Source organism: Poeciliopsis prolifica, unplaced genomic scaffold (assembly GCF_027474105.1).
Source record: "Poeciliopsis prolifica strain line A6 unplaced genomic scaffold, Auburn_PproV2 SCAFFOLD030, whole genome shotgun sequence".
Classification (NCBI taxonomy): domain Eukaryota; kingdom Metazoa; phylum Chordata; class Actinopteri; order Cyprinodontiformes; family Poeciliidae; genus Poeciliopsis; species Poeciliopsis prolifica.
In genome coordinates this window covers 1,595,483-1,617,429 of record NW_026562405.1, presented here as the reverse complement: position 1 = coordinate 1,617,429, position 21,947 = coordinate 1,595,483, and the positions used below count along the sequence as shown (strand labels likewise).

At 35.9% G+C, this 21,947-nt stretch overlaps 2 protein-coding genes and 1 non-coding gene across 3 annotated transcripts; all 3 read right to left on the bottom strand.

Annotated features, from left to right (window-relative positions):
* Positions 1-9,577: 9,577 nt before the first annotated feature.
* trnap-agg (transfer RNA proline (anticodon AGG)) lies at positions 9,578-9,649 on the bottom strand. Its single transcript has one exon. It is a non-coding gene; the product is annotated as a tRNA-Pro (tRNA).
* Positions 9,650-11,054: 1,405 nt separating this feature from the next.
* On the bottom strand, positions 11,055-14,172 carry LOC129372774 (guanylin-like). The gene is made up of 3 exons (XM_055050279.1): positions 14,041-14,172; positions 13,602-13,788; positions 11,055-11,831 (listed from the first exon to the last, which is right to left on the bottom strand). Exons 1-3 carry the CDS (start codon positions 14,110-14,112, stop codon positions 11,761-11,763), a joined length of 330 nt encoding a protein of 109 aa, XP_054906254.1. The 5' UTR covers positions 14,113-14,172; the 3' UTR covers positions 11,055-11,760.
* Positions 14,173-20,418: 6,246 nt separating this feature from the next.
* On the bottom strand, positions 20,419-21,530 carry si:ch211-220m17.5 (guanylin family protein). Its single transcript, XM_055050323.1, has 3 exons — positions 21,373-21,530; positions 21,006-21,198; positions 20,419-20,880 (listed from the first exon to the last, which is right to left on the bottom strand). The coding sequence occupies exons 1-3, from the start codon at positions 21,445-21,447 to the stop codon at positions 20,822-20,824; spliced, it is 327 nt and encodes a 108-aa protein (XP_054906298.1). The 5' UTR covers positions 21,448-21,530; the 3' UTR covers positions 20,419-20,821.
* Between the last annotated feature and the right edge of the window lie 417 nt (positions 21,531-21,947).

Here is a 21,947-nt window from a genome sequence, read left to right as displayed (position 1 = left end):
AATTTAGTAATAATCTCTCATGGTTTTACAGTTGACCAATTCATAGAGGTTATCCCCCCAGTTGATGGCAAATAGCTAAAAATTGCAAAATACCTGAGATCCCCACTGAAAACTCTTATAACTGCTTATTTTAATAGTTCAAACACCAAATATTTTCAGATGAAAACTGTTTTAGATAACAGTGTTCCTTACCTCATCTCTCTAGGCTACAGGCAATCAGTGCCAAGCGACTGATGGCCCACATGGATCGGTCGCTTTATAAATGCCAGCAAAGAACAGGTGAAGAAGTATTGTAACCAGGCATTTTGGGCTCCAAAGTGGTGTGAAGTAAAGAATTGTGTTATTATTTCTTTTAAGAATTTTATTTGAATTCTTTAGTCATTTAACACTAGTATTGTTTAGTCTGTTAAACCATGTAGGTCAAGGAGTCTTTAAAGAATCAGTTAGATAGGTTCCTTTTGACCTCTCCTTGGAAAAGTTCCAGTAGGTTGTCAGTAACTAAAATCAGGCACCAGTGTTTCTTAACAGATAACAATAAACAGGTTAGGTAATTGTAGTGAGATGGAATAAACCCTAAGGTTTAACAAATTCCTCCATTAAATGTCACAAGCTAAGGCTACATGCTGAGTGAACGTACAAAGTCTGATAATGTTCTTGTTATGCAAAATTGTTCCATTAGTAAACCTGATTTTTGGAAATGAACCTATTTTTGAACAAAGATGTTTATCATCTGAACTTACCCTAAGGTAAGTTGTTGCTAATGTTGCATTCTCTCTATACCCTGCTAAGAGTGACTGTGCATTAACCTGTTCGACTGGAATTGGCTCTGGGCCAGTGAGTGACCACGTTGTATAGAGAGTCCTATATGTTGTGAGAGCTTGCAGCTCCAAATCAGAACTCATTGTAGGTACAGCTGTTGTGCTGTGGTTACTGTGTGTTCTCCGTTTGCCAATGACTGAAATAAAGATTTTGCTCTTTGCCATTTGCCAGAATCTCAAGCCTGATCTGTTACTACAGATTAGATATTGTTTTTTCCACAGTGGCATTTTTTTTAATCAAATAGTTTAGAAAAAGAAATTATGAATTATGAATTTGCAAATAATTTGAAGTTACATTCCACAGAAAAATATGTTGAGAAACTGAGAATGGGCTACCAGTGTGCTATTCTTATATAAACCACAGGGACTTGCATCATACCGCCCCTGAAGTTTTATTTTTTCTGTCATATTATAATTTCAAACTTAATTGTAGTTTAATGGATTTTATATTATGCACAAAGACTGAGCCCAACGTAATCGAACATATCACAAAGGTCAAAGTCAAACTGTGATGGTTGATTAACCTTATGCTAACTAAACAGATATGTATGTGTATATGTATTTGAAGTTAAAACACCATGTAATTGGTTATTTACCTTCTATTTGAAGAAGTTGGTGGGTCTGTCAATAACAGTCTTTGTCTAGTTAGTCATATATTTGCTTTTTTTATGCATAGCTTTCATTAAAAAGGCACTTTGATGTTTCACTACTGAAGGCTATGTTAGCAGAAGAATTTCACATTGTATTTATGCGTTAACTGCTGTTGCTATAACAGCAGTTCGATTTTCCAACACCTTTGTTACTGTGAAAGCAGAGGAAGCTTGAGGCAAAGAGAGGCTGCCCCACTGTGCTGGTAGTGAGAGGAAAGAGAGGGTAGCACATACATGCAGATTAGGTGTTAACAGATGGTCGTCCACATTGCTGTGTAAAAACTTAGCAACAGGCCTTTGCACAGTTTGCTTCAAAAGTCATTCTTTTTCACTTTTGAAGCTAAATATGACTGTGTGACACTTTGTGTGACTTGTTCAACCGTCACGTGTGACAGTTCAATGAGAATTAAAACAACAGACTTTGATGTATTTTATTAAGATTATATGTGATTTATGTGACCATCATAATGACGAAAATTTTTTTTTCAAACAAATACATTTATATTTAAAAGCGTGACCTGCATTTATATTCCTGAGCCAGAGATTTGCACAACCACATTTTGCTGCAGTTAAAACTGCACGTCTATTGCGGTATGTTTGCTCATGTAGAAACCAAAACCTACATAAGCAGATTTTGCAGAGTGTCAGTATTATTTGCAAAATACTGCCACTCAAGCTGAGCACAATTGCTGAAGAGCAACCTTTGACAGCAAAACTTGCCACAGATTCTCATCTTCGGTTAAACTTTGGCTGGACCTCATTATGATTTTAATATAACCATTCATTTTTATATTTGCAGAGTTTGCTAGCAGATTAATCTCTGTCCCAGTCAACAGTTCTGTACAGCTTCTAACAAATTATCTTTCAAAGTTGTGCTGTATTCATCTCCATCCCTTTTCCTAGTAACAGAGACTTTAAGAGTCTCTGTTGAAGAATAGAAACCCCACATCGTTATGTTTCAAAGTTGAGATAATGCATTAAGAGCAACATGATTTGTCGCTCTTAATGCATTATTAAGAGCTTTTCTCTAAAGATTTGCTGACATATATTTTACTTTTTATGTCTGCAAAATAAAATGCTAGCATCTTATTTTGCTGACATACAATGGAACAAAAGAGTCAGTTTTGTGTCCCTTAGTCTGATCAGAATATGCTCTATTTTGGAATGAACACAGAAACATCGAAATGTTAGGATATTAATTAATAAGCAAACTTCTCTATAAGTGTCTTCATGATGCTATTAACTTTTTTAAATTAAAAAACGTTGGCAGCATAGTTGAGTTTATACTGAGAATATTATATACAGTTGAGCATCTATTCAGTAAATGTTTATCCATGTATCTTTGGTTTTACTCAGGAGTACAGAAGACTGAGTGGAAATGGAGGCCATGCTTTTGAACATTTTGAAAACTATTTATAAAATGTCCATACAGTGATGTGGAAGCAAGAATATAAAGTTTGTAACTACATTGTGACAGAAGGTGGGAAAATGAGACTTTGATTGTTTGATTGTTTTTACCAAAGAAATAAGAATCAGCTTTATTGACCAATTAAACAATGTGGTACATGCATTGCTCAATAGAGACTACAGTCGTTATGCTCTTAAGCTTATATTATTCATTTATTGGATTGTCTGAGGGCTGAAAGTTTTTTTTATTCTGTGGTGCTGCTGATCGTTTCTTCCCGTCTTGTCTGCAACTCTTGTACAATCGTCAGATTTCAGCTACAGCTTGTGCTTTGTGCCCCATTTGTCTATTTTTAGAACTTGGACCTTAATGTTTACAGAACCTCCATCAAATCCTGTGGCCATAAAAGTGTCTTATGAAATGTTTGTGCAGGCCTCAGCTCCAAAGAACTGCAAACATTTTGTATAAAGAAGAAAAAAAAAGTGACTGAAAGTAAATAATAATTTATGTAGTGTTGTAGTTCTATAGTACGTAAAAATATGGGTTCTGAACCCTGCCAGGGGTCTTTCTACATGCAGTTTGCATCTTCTCCCGGTGAGTGTGTGTAACTGGCCTCCATTGTCCTTTGGTGTGAGTGTGTGTGCATGGTAATTTGTCTTGCATGTGTGCCTCTATGTTGCCCTGTGGCAAACTGGGCTATCCAAAGTGACTCCCTCCTCCCACCCAATAATCATGAGCGATAGACCTCCACCCCCGCTAGAGATCCTCTAAGATTGAGCATGGATTGATAGCAGCTCTTTTCAATAAGTGTAGATGTTGATAGGACATAAGATGTTGGGGTTTGTGTCCAAAAAGGTTGTTTTTATTTTTTCAAGTTTTGCTTTGGAAACATAATGCTCTAAATTTTTAGCTCAAAAGCATAATCCTGTTTCCTTCATTGACCACCATCTCTGATTACACTCAGTTTCTGTCTCAGAGACCCAATTTGTTTGTATAACAGCAAACAGAACAAAGATGTAAGATGAAAAATGCAATGTAACCCCCCCAAACAAATGCCGTATAAACAGTATGTGTAGATAGCAGTCATGACTTCACTAGAATGTTAACACTGTGGTTTTGTGTTTTACATAAGCTAAACATTTCACAGAAATGTTGAATATTCAGGGGTTTTCCACCAATCTTCAGTTAAAGTTTGGAAAGGCTTTGAGCAAAGCATTCATAGGTTTTGTACTTGCTTTACTCTGCATTGTGTTTTGTGTTCAGAGCTTTTAAGCGAAGCGCATTCCTCCTTTAACTTCTCTTGGGGTACCATATTTTCCCTTTGCCCTCTCTTTTCAATCATTATTCACTTTCCCAACAGCCACACACACAGAAAGATTATTTCTTTTTAAACCTACTCTGACCTAAAATATCCATATTGAAAATTAATTATACTTTGTATCTCCTGCATGTCCACATACTTTTGCAGTTTCACTGAAAAAATTAAGTGGCAAAACAAGAAAAAACAGTCAAAACAATTTCAATAAAATTGTTTTCCACAATTAATTCTTCGTTATTCATAATTCATTATTCATTATTCATTATTAGGCTTTAGATGACCCAGGCTTCTACATCTAGCACCATTATATGTGGATATTTTTTAAATGTTAACTTCAATAAAAATAAATAGAACAAAAACTCAGCTCTTCTTCTGAAGTTAGGTTTAAATTACACAAAACGGGTTGTGGCTTTTATTTTGTTTATTTAGAACTGATATACTGTAATTTATATTCAAGGCTTCATCCAGTTCGTGGGGCTTTTTGTAGGGGATCAGCTGAAAAAAGGTCAGAGCCTCTTTAATCTTGACAGTGAGATTTTCTGGCCATTTTTCAAATGAACACCACTGGATCTGGCTTTATGAGACCAAAGGCTCCAGCTGAGTGGTCAGACCTGTGGTGCAGTCACAGACTGAAGGATTGTTCAGCATGAATCCACACAAATCTGCTCTAGGAGCTGAGAAACTCCTAACAGATTAACCAAAGAAAATCAATCATCCACTTCCCCCCAGACACATGTTTTCTTTTTGTGTCGGACGAAAACATGGAATGCGAAGATTTGCCATCATGGACCAGACAGCTGAATCAAGGCACTCATCATATTGGCTGATCTTCAAAACTACTGAATTAATTTGTTAGATAAAGTAGGAAAATAAAAGCAAAGTACTTTCGATTTTTAATTATTCTAATTATAAAAGCCACAGTTTCTTTCTATTGTTTGTAACGGCCCAAATACAACAAAATATTTGAAGAATTTGCCTTGTTGCACAAAATGAGCTGAATGTCCAGTTATTGTTTATTTAAACAGAAAGCTTCTGGCTGCTTATTCAGTATGATGGCGCATAAAAGGCTGTATGAAAAATTGGCAGAAACAAAGGAGTCTTTGATGGATGTTAATGAGCCTCAGCTGGGATTTACTTATGCCCTAGCAAACTTTCTAGGTTAATCATCATTTTCTTTCTTCTATTCAATCAACTGAGGCCATTAGTTGATGTAAACATATATTTATATGCAGTGAAAAGCCCTTAAGCTCGTGCAAAAAATTAGCTACTACCTCTGTAGTCATCAACAGTTGCCTCATTTGGAAAACCCAAGATTTCTCCATGTTCGTGATCAAGCACGAGAACATTCAAAAGAAACAAGTTGTTAATCACAGCATTATCTCACTGCTGAAATCATGACTGCCTATCTGTCCATCTGCTCCTGCAGCGAGATAAGTCGGATTATTTGCAAACTACAGCAAGATGAAAGCTAGAGATAAAAAGATTAAGTAAACTTGCAGACCAGAGTCAAAGGCTTGCACAATCACACTTACTTTTTTGTGTTATGTTTCTTTCAATGACACAACACAAATGATTTGGCAATCATAATATAAAGTATTGTAATGGAAATTTTAGTTTAGTACAGTTAGCCCCTGTAGTAGAAACCAAATATTTTTATTGAGACTTGATACACAAAATTGTTTACACCTCCTTTCAATTTTTTCAAATTTTGCAATGTCATAACCTCATACCTCAACGCTCTTTCATTGCAATTTTAGCTAAGAGAGCAAGAGAAAGTAGCAAACAATAAAATATGCTGTGAGAATGCTTCTTGTTAGAAATAATGAGAGTTTAAATTAAACGAGCCTGAGGCAGCGGTTCATCTTCCTGCAAGGAAACAAAACTCAACATAGTTGAGTTACTACTAGTCTAGTAAGGTGTTCTTACTTTAGAAGGTCCAAGTCAAAATTCAGATTTAATCTAACTGAGAATCTGCAACGTGAAAGTCTACAGAATAATTGTGATGGAGTTATTTTACACAGAAGACATGACAAATTGTGTGTATGCAAAACAGGTGGAGACGAACCACAAAAGCTCTTCAGCTGTGCCTGCAGAGAAAATGCAGTTATGCAAATTTGATTCACAAGTGAAAAGAAGTGCATGTTACAGATTTTTGTTTGTTGAATACTTTGAAAAGCGTGAATCGTTTTCTTCTGAGCGCACAATTTTGCTCCCCTTGGTGTTGGTGCTTTAACTTATATTCTCAACCAAAATACACTGAAGTTTGTGGTTGTAAAGTGACCAAATATATATATCCCCCACTGTTCTGGAGTTTCTCCCATTGCAATGGCAAATAATACAAGGAGTAACTTTAAAATATTCTGAATGTGTTAAATGTGAGGCAAAACATGAAATGATCTATTTGAAGTACTACCCAAAATACAACCAAACATCAAGTGAAACAGAGTAACTGGTGTCATTATTTTTACTCAATGACACCTTAAAGTCCTCACAGTATGCCTGCTTAAAAATCGGAATACAATATCTCAGTTTTGAAATCTTCAGAGATAAGTTTATCACAAAAATTGTCACAACACTACAAACTGACTTTAAAACTGTTCACTTGTCAAGCTTTTTAAAAGTCCAGGTCCTTTGATGTTTTACATTTTTTATATTCTTGTTATGTTTAATTGTTTAAATATGCCACGCTATTATTTCAGCTGAAGCCAATAATTTCCAGTAAAAAGCTGAAATTTAAATTGGCGAAACTGTTCTTCTCCTTCAGAAGTATGTGGTCTGTTGAGAAGAATGACAAATATTTTAGCACAGGGGACGCGTGTGTTGTGACTTTCAGTAAAGTTTGCTTTTGGAGCCTCTTCTTGTGTCAGTGCTGGACAATCTCTGGGACACAAAATAAAATAAAGAAGAAAACAACAGAAACTGCAATTTAACATGCCAAAAAAACCAAGAAAAATACACATTTTATAAAGTGTACTGTTTATTCTTAGTTTGAATATTCAATGTATTGCATTAAATGCTTTTGAAATATTAATAATTAGATAAATTTACCCAGTAAAGGAAGCTTTGACTTATGCAGGAAGTAGGAATCAAGCATTTCTAATTCATTTAGTCCACGTTTATTATTGAATATGCTAGAAACATTTATTTGTACTTTTTATCCTCCTTTGGTTATCACTAAGCTGTTTAGGTCATCCAATGTTGTACAATAATCTGCACAGTGTTGCATTGTGAGTTATATTTGGCTTAAATGAGTGACACACCCCCACAGATTTCTCCTCTTCTGAACTGACATGTAATGAAGAAAAAGATGATTTGTGCAATTTATTTTAGTAGAAGACAAAATCAATCCAAGTCTGTAGTAAAATAGAATTGTCTCCTAAACATAACTTGTTCTACCACTTTTGCCAGCAGCATTAGACATTTTTAGTTCACTCTTCTTTCCAGAATTATCTTAATTCAGACATATTGTAAGGTTTTCAAGCATGAACGTCTGTTTATGATCACACTGCAACATCTCAAAGGATTGAAGATGAAACTTTGACTTAGCTACTTCAAACCTTTACTTTTGTTTTTTATATTGTTTTTTTCTGGTGTGGTTTGGATTCTTTTCCTGCTGCAAAACCTGAGTGCTCTTGAGCTTTACAAAGTGATGTGAAGCTCAAAATGGTGGAGTGCAATGTTTTGATTTGTTTTGACTGAGAACAGCATGTTCAACTCTCATCTTTACATATCTGGGGCTTGATTTTAGTTTGAAATTTGAATGAGAGAAAAATAGCAGAGACTAAAAACAAAATCCTTACATTTATACTGTGAAGAAATTGAGATTTTTGGAGATTTTCTCCAAAAAACTATGCAGTGTTATAGTTCACAAACCACAGTATTTGGATTAAACCTCTCTCACCAGAGGGCACATTGCTGTTTTTCATTTTGTAAGAATTAGTTCAAAGACATAGAGAACAAAAGTCATTTGGACTCTAAATATGTCCAAACAAATTCACTGTATTTTTGTCTCTAAGTTTGTTTGCCATTGTGCAGAAAGATAACATGGGCTTCTATGTCCGTGCAAAGTTGGATAAGCTCCATAAACGTGACTCTAAACAGGATAAGACATGTCTCTTTCCATATGAATCATGCTGTGAAAATGAAAGAACTATATTCTCAAAGATATCAAATGTCCTACAAATGTCACAGAGCACTGCTGTCTCTTGGCTCCTTGAGACAGGAAACAAGACTGATGTTATTGTAAACTTTGCAAGGACACCATGACTGGGAGTACTGCTCCCAACAGTGTGTGCTTTTGAAGCCACAAGAGCTGAATAACAGAAGCTTACATGAAAGTAAAGTGTAATTTCAATGATCACTGTATTAAAACACACACAAAAAAAATTCATTTTCAGAGCTGTGAGTTAACTGACATATCTTGGTAATTGTCTGAAACTTAATGATTTTGTCTAAGACAAAGTAAAATACCAGAAGGAGAAAATTGTATAAAAAAGCATGAAAATGATTTGTCTAAACATTGACAAATATTTTTCATGCCTTCTTTTACTCCTTGCAATGTTTTGGTGGATGTAACTAAAGTTTGTTCACTGTTCAGAAAGATGTTATGACTTTAACTCTTTCCATGACTTTAGCCTATCCTTGAGCTGCCACCTTATCATGGTGGAGGGGTTTGAGTGCCCCCATGAACCGAGGAGCTATGCTACATGGGACTTTATGCCCCTCGTAGGGTCATCCAAGGCAGATCGGTCCTAAGTGAGGGACCAGACAAAATGCAGCCCAAAGACCCCTTTGATGGACAAGAAAAGAAATCTTATGATGCTTTTGCTGTGGATTTGACAGTTTTATGCAACATAAGGTGAATGGTATGCACAAAAGATATTTTAATGTATGGTGCCCTCTGGTGGGAATAACCTAGAAAAAAAAATACATCAGAACCCAAAAAAGAAATGACATTTGTGATATTCTTTTGAACAGCGAGAAAATTTCACTTTATTTGCTCAGAGTTGTTTTTGCAAATTTGCTGAAAGTTAAACAGTAACTTAACAATTTATTAAGAAAAAGATCTGCATGTAAACTACATAAAATAAATAAAGTTAACTTATAGTGTTATTTACTAAAAGCTTGAGATGAAAACTAACACTGTCTTGATACCATCAAAACAAACGTCTTTTGAGATATATTTCATGATTAATTTATCGTTACTAAAACATCAAAACTCAAGATAATAGCTGCAATACTGTCACAACAGTATGATTACAAAAAAAACTATGACTAACTTTGATATACTACTTTCAATACATTTCTATAATATCGATACTAAATGCATGGGTTGTGTCGACATTATGTATCAATCACTTCGGGCAGAAATCTGGACGGTAAAATAGGGCTCGTCCGGGATTTGAACCCGGGACCTCTCGCACCCTAAGCGAGAATCATACCCCTAGACCAACGAGCCACAGCGGAACCATAGGATCCCCAGATCCGTGTCTGACGTAATAATTTCCCTTTTTTTCTTCCTTCAGTTTTGTGATGTTGACACGCTACTGCGCTATTTTGCAGCGAGTTTCTTAGGGGCTTTCACTCAGCTTCAAAATGGCTTTAACACGCTGGAGATGTTCACTGAGCAAGAACGACTATTGTACTACTCATTATAACTGACATGCGTAATAGAAGTTTTACGTTTCATTTGTTTACTTAGGCCCTGTTTACATGACAATGATCCAACGAAAATATCAGTTTTGTTCCATTTTTGTTAACACATTTCCATGAATACATTCATACAAACAATCTTTGTAACGGTACACATCGAAAAGGTGTAATGCTCTCGCCACGCCAGTAGTTGGTGCTAGGTTCTTTGGAACTTAGTGCGCATGTGTTTAAAAAACAAAAGCTCTTCTTGAAAGCACGTTTCCCCATCAGATAATGGGGGACAATAGGCACTATGTGTGTCTGAGTAGGGCGCAGCTGGAAAAAAGTGGAATAACTTTGCAGAAACACGTTGTTTGAGCTTTCACGGTGTCCGTAGTTCACTGGATAAGAGCGCTGAACAAGCGCGTGTATTTTGTCACCTTGGAGAAACAAATTACAGTAACACCAGCATTGTCAGTCGTTTTTTCTTCTGTGGATTGTAGGAAGAAGCTGTTAAGCGTTATACTATGCATGAGCCAGGACCATTTATTCCGTTTTCAGAATACCTGTATGTTTCAGAACCATTGCACTCTGGAACCCGTTGTCAAACTGTGCCGTTGTCAGAGGAAACATTCGGTGGTTTCATGTAAACATAACTAAACTCTTCCACTTTCACCAGAAATTGTCGTGTAAACAGGCGCTCTTCAAATGACTGCGCATTAAATTCGGATACCTTTCGGTTTTAAACGTTGATATCCTTTACTTGGTTGTAATGTCAGTGAATTAACGCGAGAGGGCGACAGTTGTCCAGCATTGACAAAAATCAAAGACTGAACTAACTCAAGAGGTCTCCCTCTTTTCTATTTTTGTTCAAGTTCATAAAAACAGTCTGCTTAGGGTTTGAATTCTCCTAAAAACTGAGACTGATGAAGTGGTTGAGGGATGTGATCAAAATGTCTCAGACTGCTCCCTTTGGAGGTTTTTTGTCACATCCCAATTGACCCTGGGATAACCCTGGAAAAGCACTGGAGGGACTATGACTGTTTTCCACAGAAACACTCTCCAGAATGAACTGAAGAGTGGAAAAAGAGACGTGTGGATTTCTGGTTTCTCCCACTACTGGAATAAGTAGATGGATAGATGGATGCTTGCATTTTCTTTTACAAAGGTATAAACATTTTAGTAATGTCCCAATTACAGCATTTGTTGGAATTGTAAGTAAAAGGACAGCATTAACCAAAGCAATAAATCATATTTTTTATTTGGAAACATTGTCATGTAGATTTTGTCGGAACAAACTGGTACAAACATGCATGAGTCACCACTGCTTTTTAGAGTAATTGTTATGGTTCACCTCTTTCATTTGATCTATCCATTAACTGATCCATTAGACTCATTTGGTTGTGCAGTTTATAGATGAGCGGCTGCAATTTAGAGGCGACGCAGGCTGGAGAGCAGCTTTAAATAAAACTAAATGAAGATTGTCTGAAGGGTAGATGAGTGACTTCCGTGGAAGCTGTGATTAAAGGCGTCGCGTCACCATGAGTGTCCAAACATAAGCCCAATAATAAACATGCAAAGTCTATGTTACATGTAGTTGCCACTTCATTGGCTTTCTACCAAATTGAATGTCTTATTCAAGTGATGTGGTAAATATCTGAAACAAACGTTGAGGCAATGATAGATAATCACCAACATCTGCAATGTGAATGTATAAAAATATCACATCTAATAATTTTTAAATGTAACTGCTATCCAAAATTCATTCTGTTGACCACTGAGCCATGGGGCCTTTGGGGATTATTGCTGGGTGACAGGGTGGGTTTTGTTATTTCCATGGATGCCTTAAACATAGAGATGTGGAAAATGAAGCGATTGAAGATGAGTGTCCCTTGAGGCTCTCAATCAATGTGTTTGAGCATCTAGCAGATGGGACTTTCAGTCCAGACATCCAAAGCAGGAAGGGTTGGCACATATCTCACAAGGATCGGATGACATGATGATGTGCACTGAAGAAACAAAAAACAAAGGGTAAATAAGCATTCATTCAACCTTGTTCTATCATACGCCAACTTTTAAGTTTAATTAAATGTTGCCTATAATTATAAAGGGGTCCATTTCCCTTTCAGAACAGTTTTTGCAAAGTTTAATTATGCTGCTTGATAAGGTTCAAAGGGCCCCAAAGACTATTTGCTCAGTTTTCACAAGCCCCTTCTCTGGCATTATAATTCCAGAGGTACTTTATGGCACAGGAGTTGCAGGGTGTGGATAATACAATGTGTAAACTTTGAACTCTAGGAATGCATTTGAGTAAACTAACCAAAGCGTGTGTGTAGTGTCAGTATCCAAGCAAAACTCTTAAGGAGAGTGTGTGAGCGATAAACCTAAAGGTTAAGCTGGAATTCTCGGAAGGAGGCCTTTCCTGTATTATTGTCTCAAAAGTCAGAAATAGACTTCTGTGCTAAAAGAAAAATAGGAGCGCAGGTGTTCGAGAAGCCCAGTTGATATTAAACAATCTGACATTTTAGGAAGCACATTTATTGATTTCAATCAAGAACAGAAGATTGCTTATAGAGTAAATTTACTTCTTACAACCCTTTCCCCAAACTACCACATTCAATACAATAAAATTATAAAAGTTGACGTAAAAGAAGAGTGCAACCTCTGAAGGTTTTATGCAAATAAAACAAATTATTCTGTTTTTAGAGGCGATTTGTTATTGTGTAAATCTTTGCTCAGTGTATAAACACGAGAGATTCTAAAATGACAAAAACAACAGAAGTACAACCTTTGAAAATTATTATTTCAAAACATTGCCACAACCAGATAAATCGGAGTGTTTTTAGGAGTCTCAAATCCTTGTGGAAGGATATGGTGAATCTCTTTTTGTATATTGTTTCAGTTTTTTTTAGGTTTATTGGAATTCATCTATGCAGAACATAATAATAATAATAAATTCCACTATGTGGGTGAGGTTGGACTTTGACTGAACCAGTATAATAACTGTTCTTATTTCACCATTCTGTTTTACATCCATTGCTGTAGTTTGGGTTATGTGTCCTGTTCTATGACCCAGTTTTTGCAAAGTTTAAGCTGCCAAAAAGACAACCTCACATGAGACTTTGTAGTACTTCAGGGTACAAAGTTTACTCAATCTCTGCAAAGATGGTAAAATTCAGTTAAAATTTCTATTCAGTTTGAATATGGTGTTTGAACTGATATCTTCTTTAGGGGGTTTTACCAAACATGACAATGTGCATTGTGATCGAACATCTTTATTTTGGTCTCTTTGTCAGGTGGAAAATCTCTTGTTGTTCATTCAGATTGATTTTTGTAGCCTTATGTTGAATTTGCCAGTTTTTTTTGAGAGGTGACTATTCTATAAAAAAATATTTGTTTGGTCTTTTGTGAATATACTGTTATTTAATGTTATCATTTAACGCATTAAACATCCTCCCTAGGCTATAAGATTGAGCTTTGGGACTTTTGGGACTTTGTCAGCTTTCCTAAACTTTCAGAAAAATTGCAAAACATTGAAAGTTTTTAATTTTTTTTTTTACTTTTGAGTAATTCTTCCTATTGTAAAGAAATTCGAGTAATATTTTTCCATAGGCAGCCTGAGTGACTTTTTCTATTCAAGAACTTCTAAAACAACAAAGACAAGTTGTTTGCATTTTTATGAAAGTCAAAAAGTGGATTAAGTGGATTTGGGAAAAGAGCATTTTATGATAAAACCCATAATTATGTGGCCTAAAGAATCCCAAACATCTTGTCCTTACCAAGTCGCGAGAAAATAATTCCCGCGCCCTTCCCTTGGCACACTGGGCGAAAGACTTGAGGCAGGAGAGGGTGGGCGCAAACGGCAGTGGTACTTGTCTCTATGAGGTGAGGGTTAAGGTTGTCTTCCAAGTCAATCAGTTCCTTCAGCTGCTTCACTGCCTCAAAGGGAAAACTCCTGTCCCCAACCTGCAGAGGAAAGTTCGAGAACAGGCCGTAGGTATAATAAATGTGTTGCACAACCCCAATCTTCAACATACAGAGAGTTAGAAAAATATTTCTTTACAAGTTGTCTTTGAGCAATTCATTTCTATTTTTTAAATTCAACAAAATTGGAAAGGCTATTTAGAAAGATCTGCATTAAAAGAACACATGCAAGTGTGAACCAGTAAGAAAATAATTCAGAAAATAAAAAAGTAAAAAAATATATATTTTACATACCATGACTTGCACACTCAAAGTTCCCCTCCACACACAAAGAACCAAAACAAGGACAACAGCGAGTACCCTCATTTTCAGATGATTCGCGATACCTCTCAGTTTCAAGCAGAGTTTCTTCTGTGATCTCTGGATTCCTTCACAGCCTCTTTATAAAGTGGTAGCACAGATTGTTAAGTGATTTATTAACACGGACACCTGAGAGTGAGAAAGACACGGGTTGTAAAAGAATGGAGACTTCAGAAAGATAATCAAAGGCTATTCCAATATACAGTGAGTGCTTTAGATCCTCTTTTTTTGTTTATGGTGTCTCTACTGTCATGTGTTTTAACCACTTATCTTGGGTCTCTGTGGAATCATCATAACCCAGTGTTGACTTTGGATTAAAAACTAACTCTCAACATCCCTCAGTGCCATCTAATAAATCTCTTCTATTGACTTTTCTCACAGATAGAAGCTGCAGAGCTGTTGGATGACAAACAAACTGTGTGTGTAAGGAGCGGAATCATGTAGGTCATTTATTGAAGTGTTTATAATATTTGCAAGTGTCTGGAATTCCCACTTGCAACACTGCAGTGTTTTTACTCATTAAGAACAGATGTTTTTGTGAATGCAATTCAAATAAAAATAGTAAATTAAAGTAAATATGCTTTTTATATCAGATGTTGATTTGTCTATGTGCAATACACATAATACCATATTGCCTACCAGTTGGTGTGTTGATTTATGAATGTATTGTTTTGTTGGGTGAATGTGGTTTGAGCATGAAGTGCTTTGGCCAGTAAAGGGCAATATAAAATCAAATAAATGATTAATTATATAAAAGTTGAAAATTCAGTCCAGTTACTGTAACTCCATGTAGTAGGATAAAATATTTAAAACTTATTAGAATTCATACAATCCCAATCTTTTAACACAAATTAGAATAAGTTAGAATTCAGTTTCTTATTTCAAGCACAAATAAACAAAATCTTTCATTTATACTTTTGCTGAAAGAGGCAAAAAATATTGAACAAGTTGTACATGACCTTTGTTGTCAGGTAAAGTAAATAGAAGAAATTTATTTCCTAACAATTTCACTATGACAACAAACTGTTTAAGAACAGGACAATGATTAAAGGTTCACTATGTGTTTTTCCAGGCACACAGAGGCATTTTATAGCACAATCAAGTAACTTTGTCACTTTCAGTTGTCATAAAAATCTTCAATTGTGCAACAGTTCTTTCGCTGTATGCTGCCAGCTGAATGAGACAACTTGATGCAGTGGAGTCCAGGCAGTCCAGACAAGAACAAAATGCACAATTTAGGAGCAAAACAAAAAAACGTAAAAAAGTAGATGAGAATGCTTTCATACACAACAAGAATCAGTGTGTTTTAAAAATAATTTCAGCAGATTTGTACTGAAATAGTCGACTGCAAGACCTTTAAATTGTGGTTTGCTTGACCTAGAAATACCATCTTTATAACCAAGCAAAGAGTTTAAACATTTAAATATTTAGAGTTTATGTAAGGATTTTGTTTCTTCTGTGTATTCAGTTAGGTTTCTGTGTCTATTGAGTCTCTGTGTTGTCCTGTCTACCCCTTCATTGGTCCCAGCTGTGTCTCGTTTCCCTGGTCACCTTGTGTGTATTTAATCCATACATGAGAGATTCTAAAATGACAAAATGACATTGTAGGGTGACCACCTACAATGAGTTCTTGGAAAACTTTTTTTGGATATCAAAAATGTTCAATCAGTAATCCAATTTTGTACAACAAGGCTGTTTTTCTACCACCCATTCCTTTGGTGTGTCAATGAACTGCTCTATGGGAGCAGGTGGTCATTGTTAGGTGGTCACCCTACAATGACCACCTGTGGTCATTGTAGGGTCCTTGTCTAATCTGTTTAGTCATGTCAAGTCTGCTGTCAGACGTCTCTTGTTTTACCAGTTTCTACCAGCATTGAGCTATTAGCCTTCAGCTCATTCTGTGCTGCCTGGACTTGGTATTTCTGACTTCGCCATCATTAAATTGATAATTTCTTCATTTCAACCTGGGTCAACAGCATCTTCCTCACCACCTACTACCACAAACATGACAGTTTAAGCCGTTCACTGTTTGTTCTCTATTCTTTTCCCATAGAGCAGTTCATTGACAGACCAAAGGAATGGGTGGGAGAAAAACAGCCTTGTTGTACAAAATTGGATTACTGATTGAACATTTTTGATATCCAAAAAAAGTTTTCCAAGAATAAATAAACCTACATTCCCCCAAAATTAGAAAATGATAAAATGGATGTATTATAGCCTATTGTACTTTTGAACAGAGAACGTTTGTGTCTCCCTGTCTCTGCATCTGTGATGTAACAGTGAGTCAGAGTCTGGATTTATTTGATCAGCAATGAAAAGCCAGTTCATGGTTGGAGTGTGGGAGTGATTTAATTGAGACCTTGTTGCGCTCAAGGCTGTGTTGCAATACAATTTATATCAGCTGCACCACAGCTCTCCACACATTCATCAGTTTCCTGTTCTCAGTTTTGTCCACAAATTTCCCTTTAAAAGTTTCTCCTCAAAATAAGCGTTGTATTTGACTGAATTTTAAATGGGAGACTGCTCAGTGCATATGCATGCTTTCATTAGCATTAGAACAAGCACAGGTGTCCAATCCATCATGGGACCATGACAGAGTCAGAGGACCATGCACTTTCACGTCTCAAATCGCGAGCCAATTTTGAATCATAAATGAACCTATTAGGCATGCCACTGCATGGTGAGATGAAACTTTGAGCAGATAGAGACCAGAAAATGAAGGTTTAAGGGGAGAATAAACACAGGATAAACATCGAAATAAAAAAAAACCCTCTAAGATTTTAAAAGTACTGCAGTGTAAAAACAAACAAACAATACAACTAATGTTGATATGCTGGTATAATTGTCAGGCCATTTCTTTATCATTCATGAGAAACTGAGAAAACAGCTGCAGAATTTATTGCTTTATGGACCAACTGCAAAAGTTTACATCTATCTAATTCTAAGTGCAGTGACTTAAGAATCATAATAGGATCCATTTTCCTTTGTGTTGCTCTTTAAGCAGCATTTTGAACGAGCTGCAGCTGCCTGATTGATTTTTCTACCAGCAAATACATCAGAGCAGTAATCTTACCTACTGGACATAAATTCATGCACCAATTTTTCTGTGTCATGTGATGACAAGAGTGATGGGCCGAGAGGAAATTGAGTCACTGGAATCATTAGAAAAATTGTTTTTTTAAACATATTTACAAAAAATGAATGTGCTCATAAATAATGTCAAGAAGCAAAACTAAGTGACTGTACAAACAAAACATAACTGACTTAACAAAGAAATGACACAAAGTGTGAATACATGCTGGCTGACAACACCATTGCGACAAAATAGAGGTAACAAAAGTCACTACAACCAGTAACTACAACTAACAACATAGTACAGCTAAGTTTCTTAATAAACTAAGCACCAAGTGACGCTCGATGATTGGAGGAGATGACCGTCACTGATATGTTGGAATCGAGGCGCATGATGATATCTTTGATTGGACAGGTGAGATGAATAGTTTGAATTTATGCCTATAGCTTCATTAGTATTAAGCACAAACAAAGATGAACAATGAATACATGAGTAGCTGAATGTTCATGGTTACAAATAGAACAACTGTATTTAAAATGTCATTCCAAATTCAAGTGTCAATGTGTTTGGATGAATAAAATGTGCAAAAGTGCATTCAACCTGGAGTGAAACCATAGACTTGGCCATCACAAGAAATCTTTAATTCTAGCAAAATTTTTCCAATGATAGTAAATTGAGTTACACTGCATGTAACTCATGTAACTCAATTGGATTACTGATTGGACATGGTTGTAAAAGTGGTTGTATACACATGGTTGTAAAAGTTAACACCTCTGTCCAAAACAACATGAACGTTTTTCTCATGATCTGTGGTTTATAGCCACAACAAATCAATACATAAGTCATAACTTATGTTATTTATCATAGAAATGTGCTATGTTGAATTTATCTTCTTGTGGAAAACATCCCAATTGAATGCATTTTTTAAATAAAAAGTCTATTTTCTGTCTCTGTGTGTGATCATAATGCAGTATATATAAACATCAGTTGTTCTGTCATAAATTTAAAAGAAACTTGAGAAACACACACATGCAATAGCAGACTAAAAATGTTGCTTGGAAAAATCAACAAGGCAATCAATTTTCACTGACTTTGATTTAGAATTATGTAACTCATTAGTAGCTGCTGCTTTCATGGGGCAATTAGCTGCTGTGGAAAAAAGGAACAGGAGAAGAATGTCAGCTGTAAAAGTCATGCATATGCTTTTATTACACTTGAAAGTTTTGACCATAGTTTACCTTTACTTTTTCATCTCAGCACTGCATAACTAATTATTTTTAGCCATATTGGTACTGAAACATACAGAACTTTTGAATTAGTTATCCTAGAATAACTCCACTCTGCTTCTAATTCTTACCTTTAATTAAATACACTTCGAGAATAGAACAACCAACACTTGACAACCTATTCAAATTTTAATTCCCAATTTTTCAGTGCAGCAATCCGAGCCTGAGTTTCTCCATATGGTTTCTTAATTAAGCTATCTGTTAGCCAATTAGATTAACAGGTTTGAGGATTTGCTGACATGCCAAGAACCACTGGGACTCTGAGCTGTATGATAATGTAATTTAGCTACACAAAATGAATTATTTACATTGCTGAATTGTGAATACAAATTTCAGTGTGTAGGTGTTACATGTCATGCAGATGCAAGATATGGTATTTTCTAGGGCTGTTGTAAACAAATATTTTAGTAACAGAGTAATCAACTAACCTCAGGTGAGCTGGAGGTAATTTAATAAATGTGACTTTTAGACTTTATGGTTGTTTGTTCGAGTTTTTCTAACAATCTTGAGGCTGTAGTAGCGTGAAAGTACTGCATCTACAAAGGATCTCCCCCATTATTTTGCTTTCATTTGAACGTAATCATATAGACCTTAAAATCAAGTCAGCTGGTTGAGTGTGCCCTGAGCACCATCATGTGGTGTGTTGAATATTGTTTATTTTTAAAATACGAAGAATAGTTTATAAAAAGCTGTGTGTGAACAAATTTTTTGTGTAGAAGTATTGGAAAAGTAGTTTGGAAGAGCTAAGACAGTTTAATTTTATAATAATGTAAACTATTAATAATTTCCAATACATACATGGCTGTGTACTATCATTCTTTTGTTTGAGGAAAATGTTTTAATTGATAAAATGTTTTTGTTTTTTTTAACAATACACACTGAAAACTAATTTATAATGCATAGGGTGATTACTTTTTCTAGGCCACACTTTGCTTTTGTCTGCGTTTAGGAAAATCCTTTTTCGTTTTGGGAGAGAGAGTGATACACTGAATCAATGAGAGAAATGTGCATTTGTCTTTGGATATTTTATTTAGAAAATCAGAGTAAATATCAACATGTGAGAAAAGAAAAGCAAGAGAGAAGGAGGAAGAAGAAGTGAAACTTAACACATACAATTCTCCTTTTTTATCTTATCAGTTATGTACATGGAGCCTTAGACCAATCTCTCTCCTGTAGGGAGTTTCTGTAAGTTTCTCCCGTCTCTGGTTGACTGGCAGCTCTGTCCCTAAATCAAACCTGGTTCAAATGAGTTTTGGTTGGAAAGAGAAGAAAAAACATCTTCACCAAAACCTCCATTATCAGTTCCATAAGTTTAACACTTGCTCAGAGACCTTCATTATCAGTTCATTCTTCCCAGTAAATAAGCAAAAGTTTTGTTTTCCAAGTCATTTGTAATCATAATAATAACTCATCCTCTGTTATACTTGGTCTCTAAATGATCCAGTGTAAAACGATATTCTTAGTAGCAGCCAGTGTATGTATGTACATGTACAGGTTCAAATTAATTTAATAAACTAAATAATAAAATGTTTTATATTGTAATATGCATTCCTTGTGATTTTGCCTCACTTTTGGCTTCACTTTTGAACTAAACTATGGCATTTTGTCTCATCTTAGTAAAATAATGGAAAACTGTCTCCACTGCCATAACAAATGTTTAAAACAGGATAGAATCAGACCTGAATAAAAGAACAAGGACTTTTTGCTTTCTGATAATTTTATTTTCTTAAAGTTTTTTTTTTTTTTTGATGAATTTCATAGAAAGTGTTATTGTTACAATGTTTAAAGTGCTGGCTATCTACTTGGCTGTAAAACGAGTTGTATTAATTGTAATTAGTGGCAGTTTCTGATATGGGCGACATGAGCAACCACCCTAGGTGGCATCTTGGGGTGGACATGTATTTGCTGCAACACACACACTTTTTAAGAAAAAGCACAATATGTACAAGGTCATTGAATGAATGCTTTTTATTTAAAATAACAATAGTATAAAAAGGCAAAAAGAAAACATTTCTTTAAATATGTAAAGCAAGGTAAGAGAAATGTAACATCCAATGTAAAATCCAAAATAAATTGTTTGGCAAGAGCTGTCAGTTGAATGATAAAAAAACCCTGTCAATACGCTATAGTAACAGTTTTCTAAACTTTCCTCAGTCTGATTAATATATTTTATGGCCAGTTTTTGGTCTGATAGATATTTAAAAATATATCAAGTGCCCTGAGGCAGAACATCAGGGATAAAGCCTTTGGCTCATCATTTCAGGGAAAAATAATTATTAGGTTTTAAAGGGGTTAGGAGGACAAAAAGATCACCAGCCTAAAGCGAGGCAAGAGGTTTCTGGCTTGCAATGGGAGTTTAGCATCCAGTGCAGGCAGCAAATGCACAGATCTCACAGACATCCATGGGAACCGCAGCTGAAATTAAGGCAAAAATCAGAGAGATGAGAGCTCAGTCACACATTATTCACATAATTTCATATCAATAACTTGCTATTTGTGCTTAAAATTTAAATGAGCTGCTCAGTTTTTAATCATCTTACCTAGTCTGACCAGAGATGCAGACCCTCCTGTCTGCTTGCAGAGGGGCAGCAGCTCCTGGGGCAGCATGGGCTCAGCACAGAGTGAAATGGGGCTCGTCCTGAACCTCGGGTTCAGTTGGCCGGTCATGGCTCTGCTCTCCGATAGCTCCTGAAGCCTTTTTACTGCCTCTAGAGAGAAAACCAATCCATTTTCCTGAAGGAAAAAGCAGATTTAGTTGTTATTAATGACTCATTGACAAAATATGTGCAAAGAATAAGATACATAGACTTCTGTAGCCCAAGCCACATGGTAGAAAGCTACATGATGTTTCCTCTGTGATGAAGGAAGTATGTAATAAAGTATGTAATAATCCTCATAATCACTTACTTCAACCTCCACAGCCTCAGAGGTCAAGCCAAGAGCCAGAACAAGGAGAGCAACGGCAGCAAAGGTGGTCTTCATGGTGGTAGTTGGCAGCAGCTTGTTTTGCAGCTTCTTTGGTCTCTTAGTTGTTCTCAGCAGATGCTCAGCTAAGTCTAATTGGTTTTTCTCCTTCCACAGGCTTCCTTTTAAACCCTCAAGCCCAGGAGTCAAGCAGTCATGTGACCAGAGTTCCTACAAATGGGAGCCAAGTTTTTCTCATGAGTTAATGAGTACTGATAAGGTTTTATAAGGTCCTAAAGAGCAATTCATAAATTCTCCTTTGACCTCATCATCTGTCTGATTATTTTTATGGCTCTGGTGCTCAGTGGTCTGCTGTTGTGGGTTAAACAGTTACCAGCAGATTCATGGATGACGACAGAGCCACATATAGCATCTCATTGTTAAAAAGTTCAGCTGCTCACACCTTATTAAGTTTTGATTAAAGTTTAAAATACCTGCTGGGCCTACATTTCAAACAACGGAAAAATAAAAAGTGCTAATCACAGAAAACTGCAGGTTTGGACAGACATGCTGCAAAT

Coding starts and splice junctions, on each gene's coding strand:
- LOC129372774 (XM_055050279.1), bottom strand. CDS start 14,112: ATGAGGGTACTCGCTGTTGTCCTTGTTTTGGTTCTTTGTGTGTGGAGG. Junction 13,789..14,040: donor CTTTGAGTGTGCAAGTCATG/GTATGTAAAATA, acceptor TTTCCTCTGCAG/GTTGGGGACAGGAGTTTTCC. Junction 11,832..13,601: donor AATTATTTTCTCGCGACTTG/GTAAGGACAAGA, acceptor TTGTTTCTTCAG/TGCACATCATCATGTCATCC.
- si:ch211-220m17.5 (XM_055050323.1), bottom strand. CDS start 21,447: ATGAAGACCACCTTTGCTGCCGTTGCTCTCCTTGTTCTGGCTCTTGGC. Junction 21,199..21,372: donor CTGAGGCTGTGGAGGTTGAA/GTAAGTGATTAT, acceptor TTTTTCCTTCAG/GAAAATGGATTGGTTTTCTC. Junction 20,881..21,005: donor TGCATCTCTGGTCAGACTAG/GTAAGATGATTA, acceptor CCTTAATTTCAG/CTGCGGTTCCCATGGATGTC.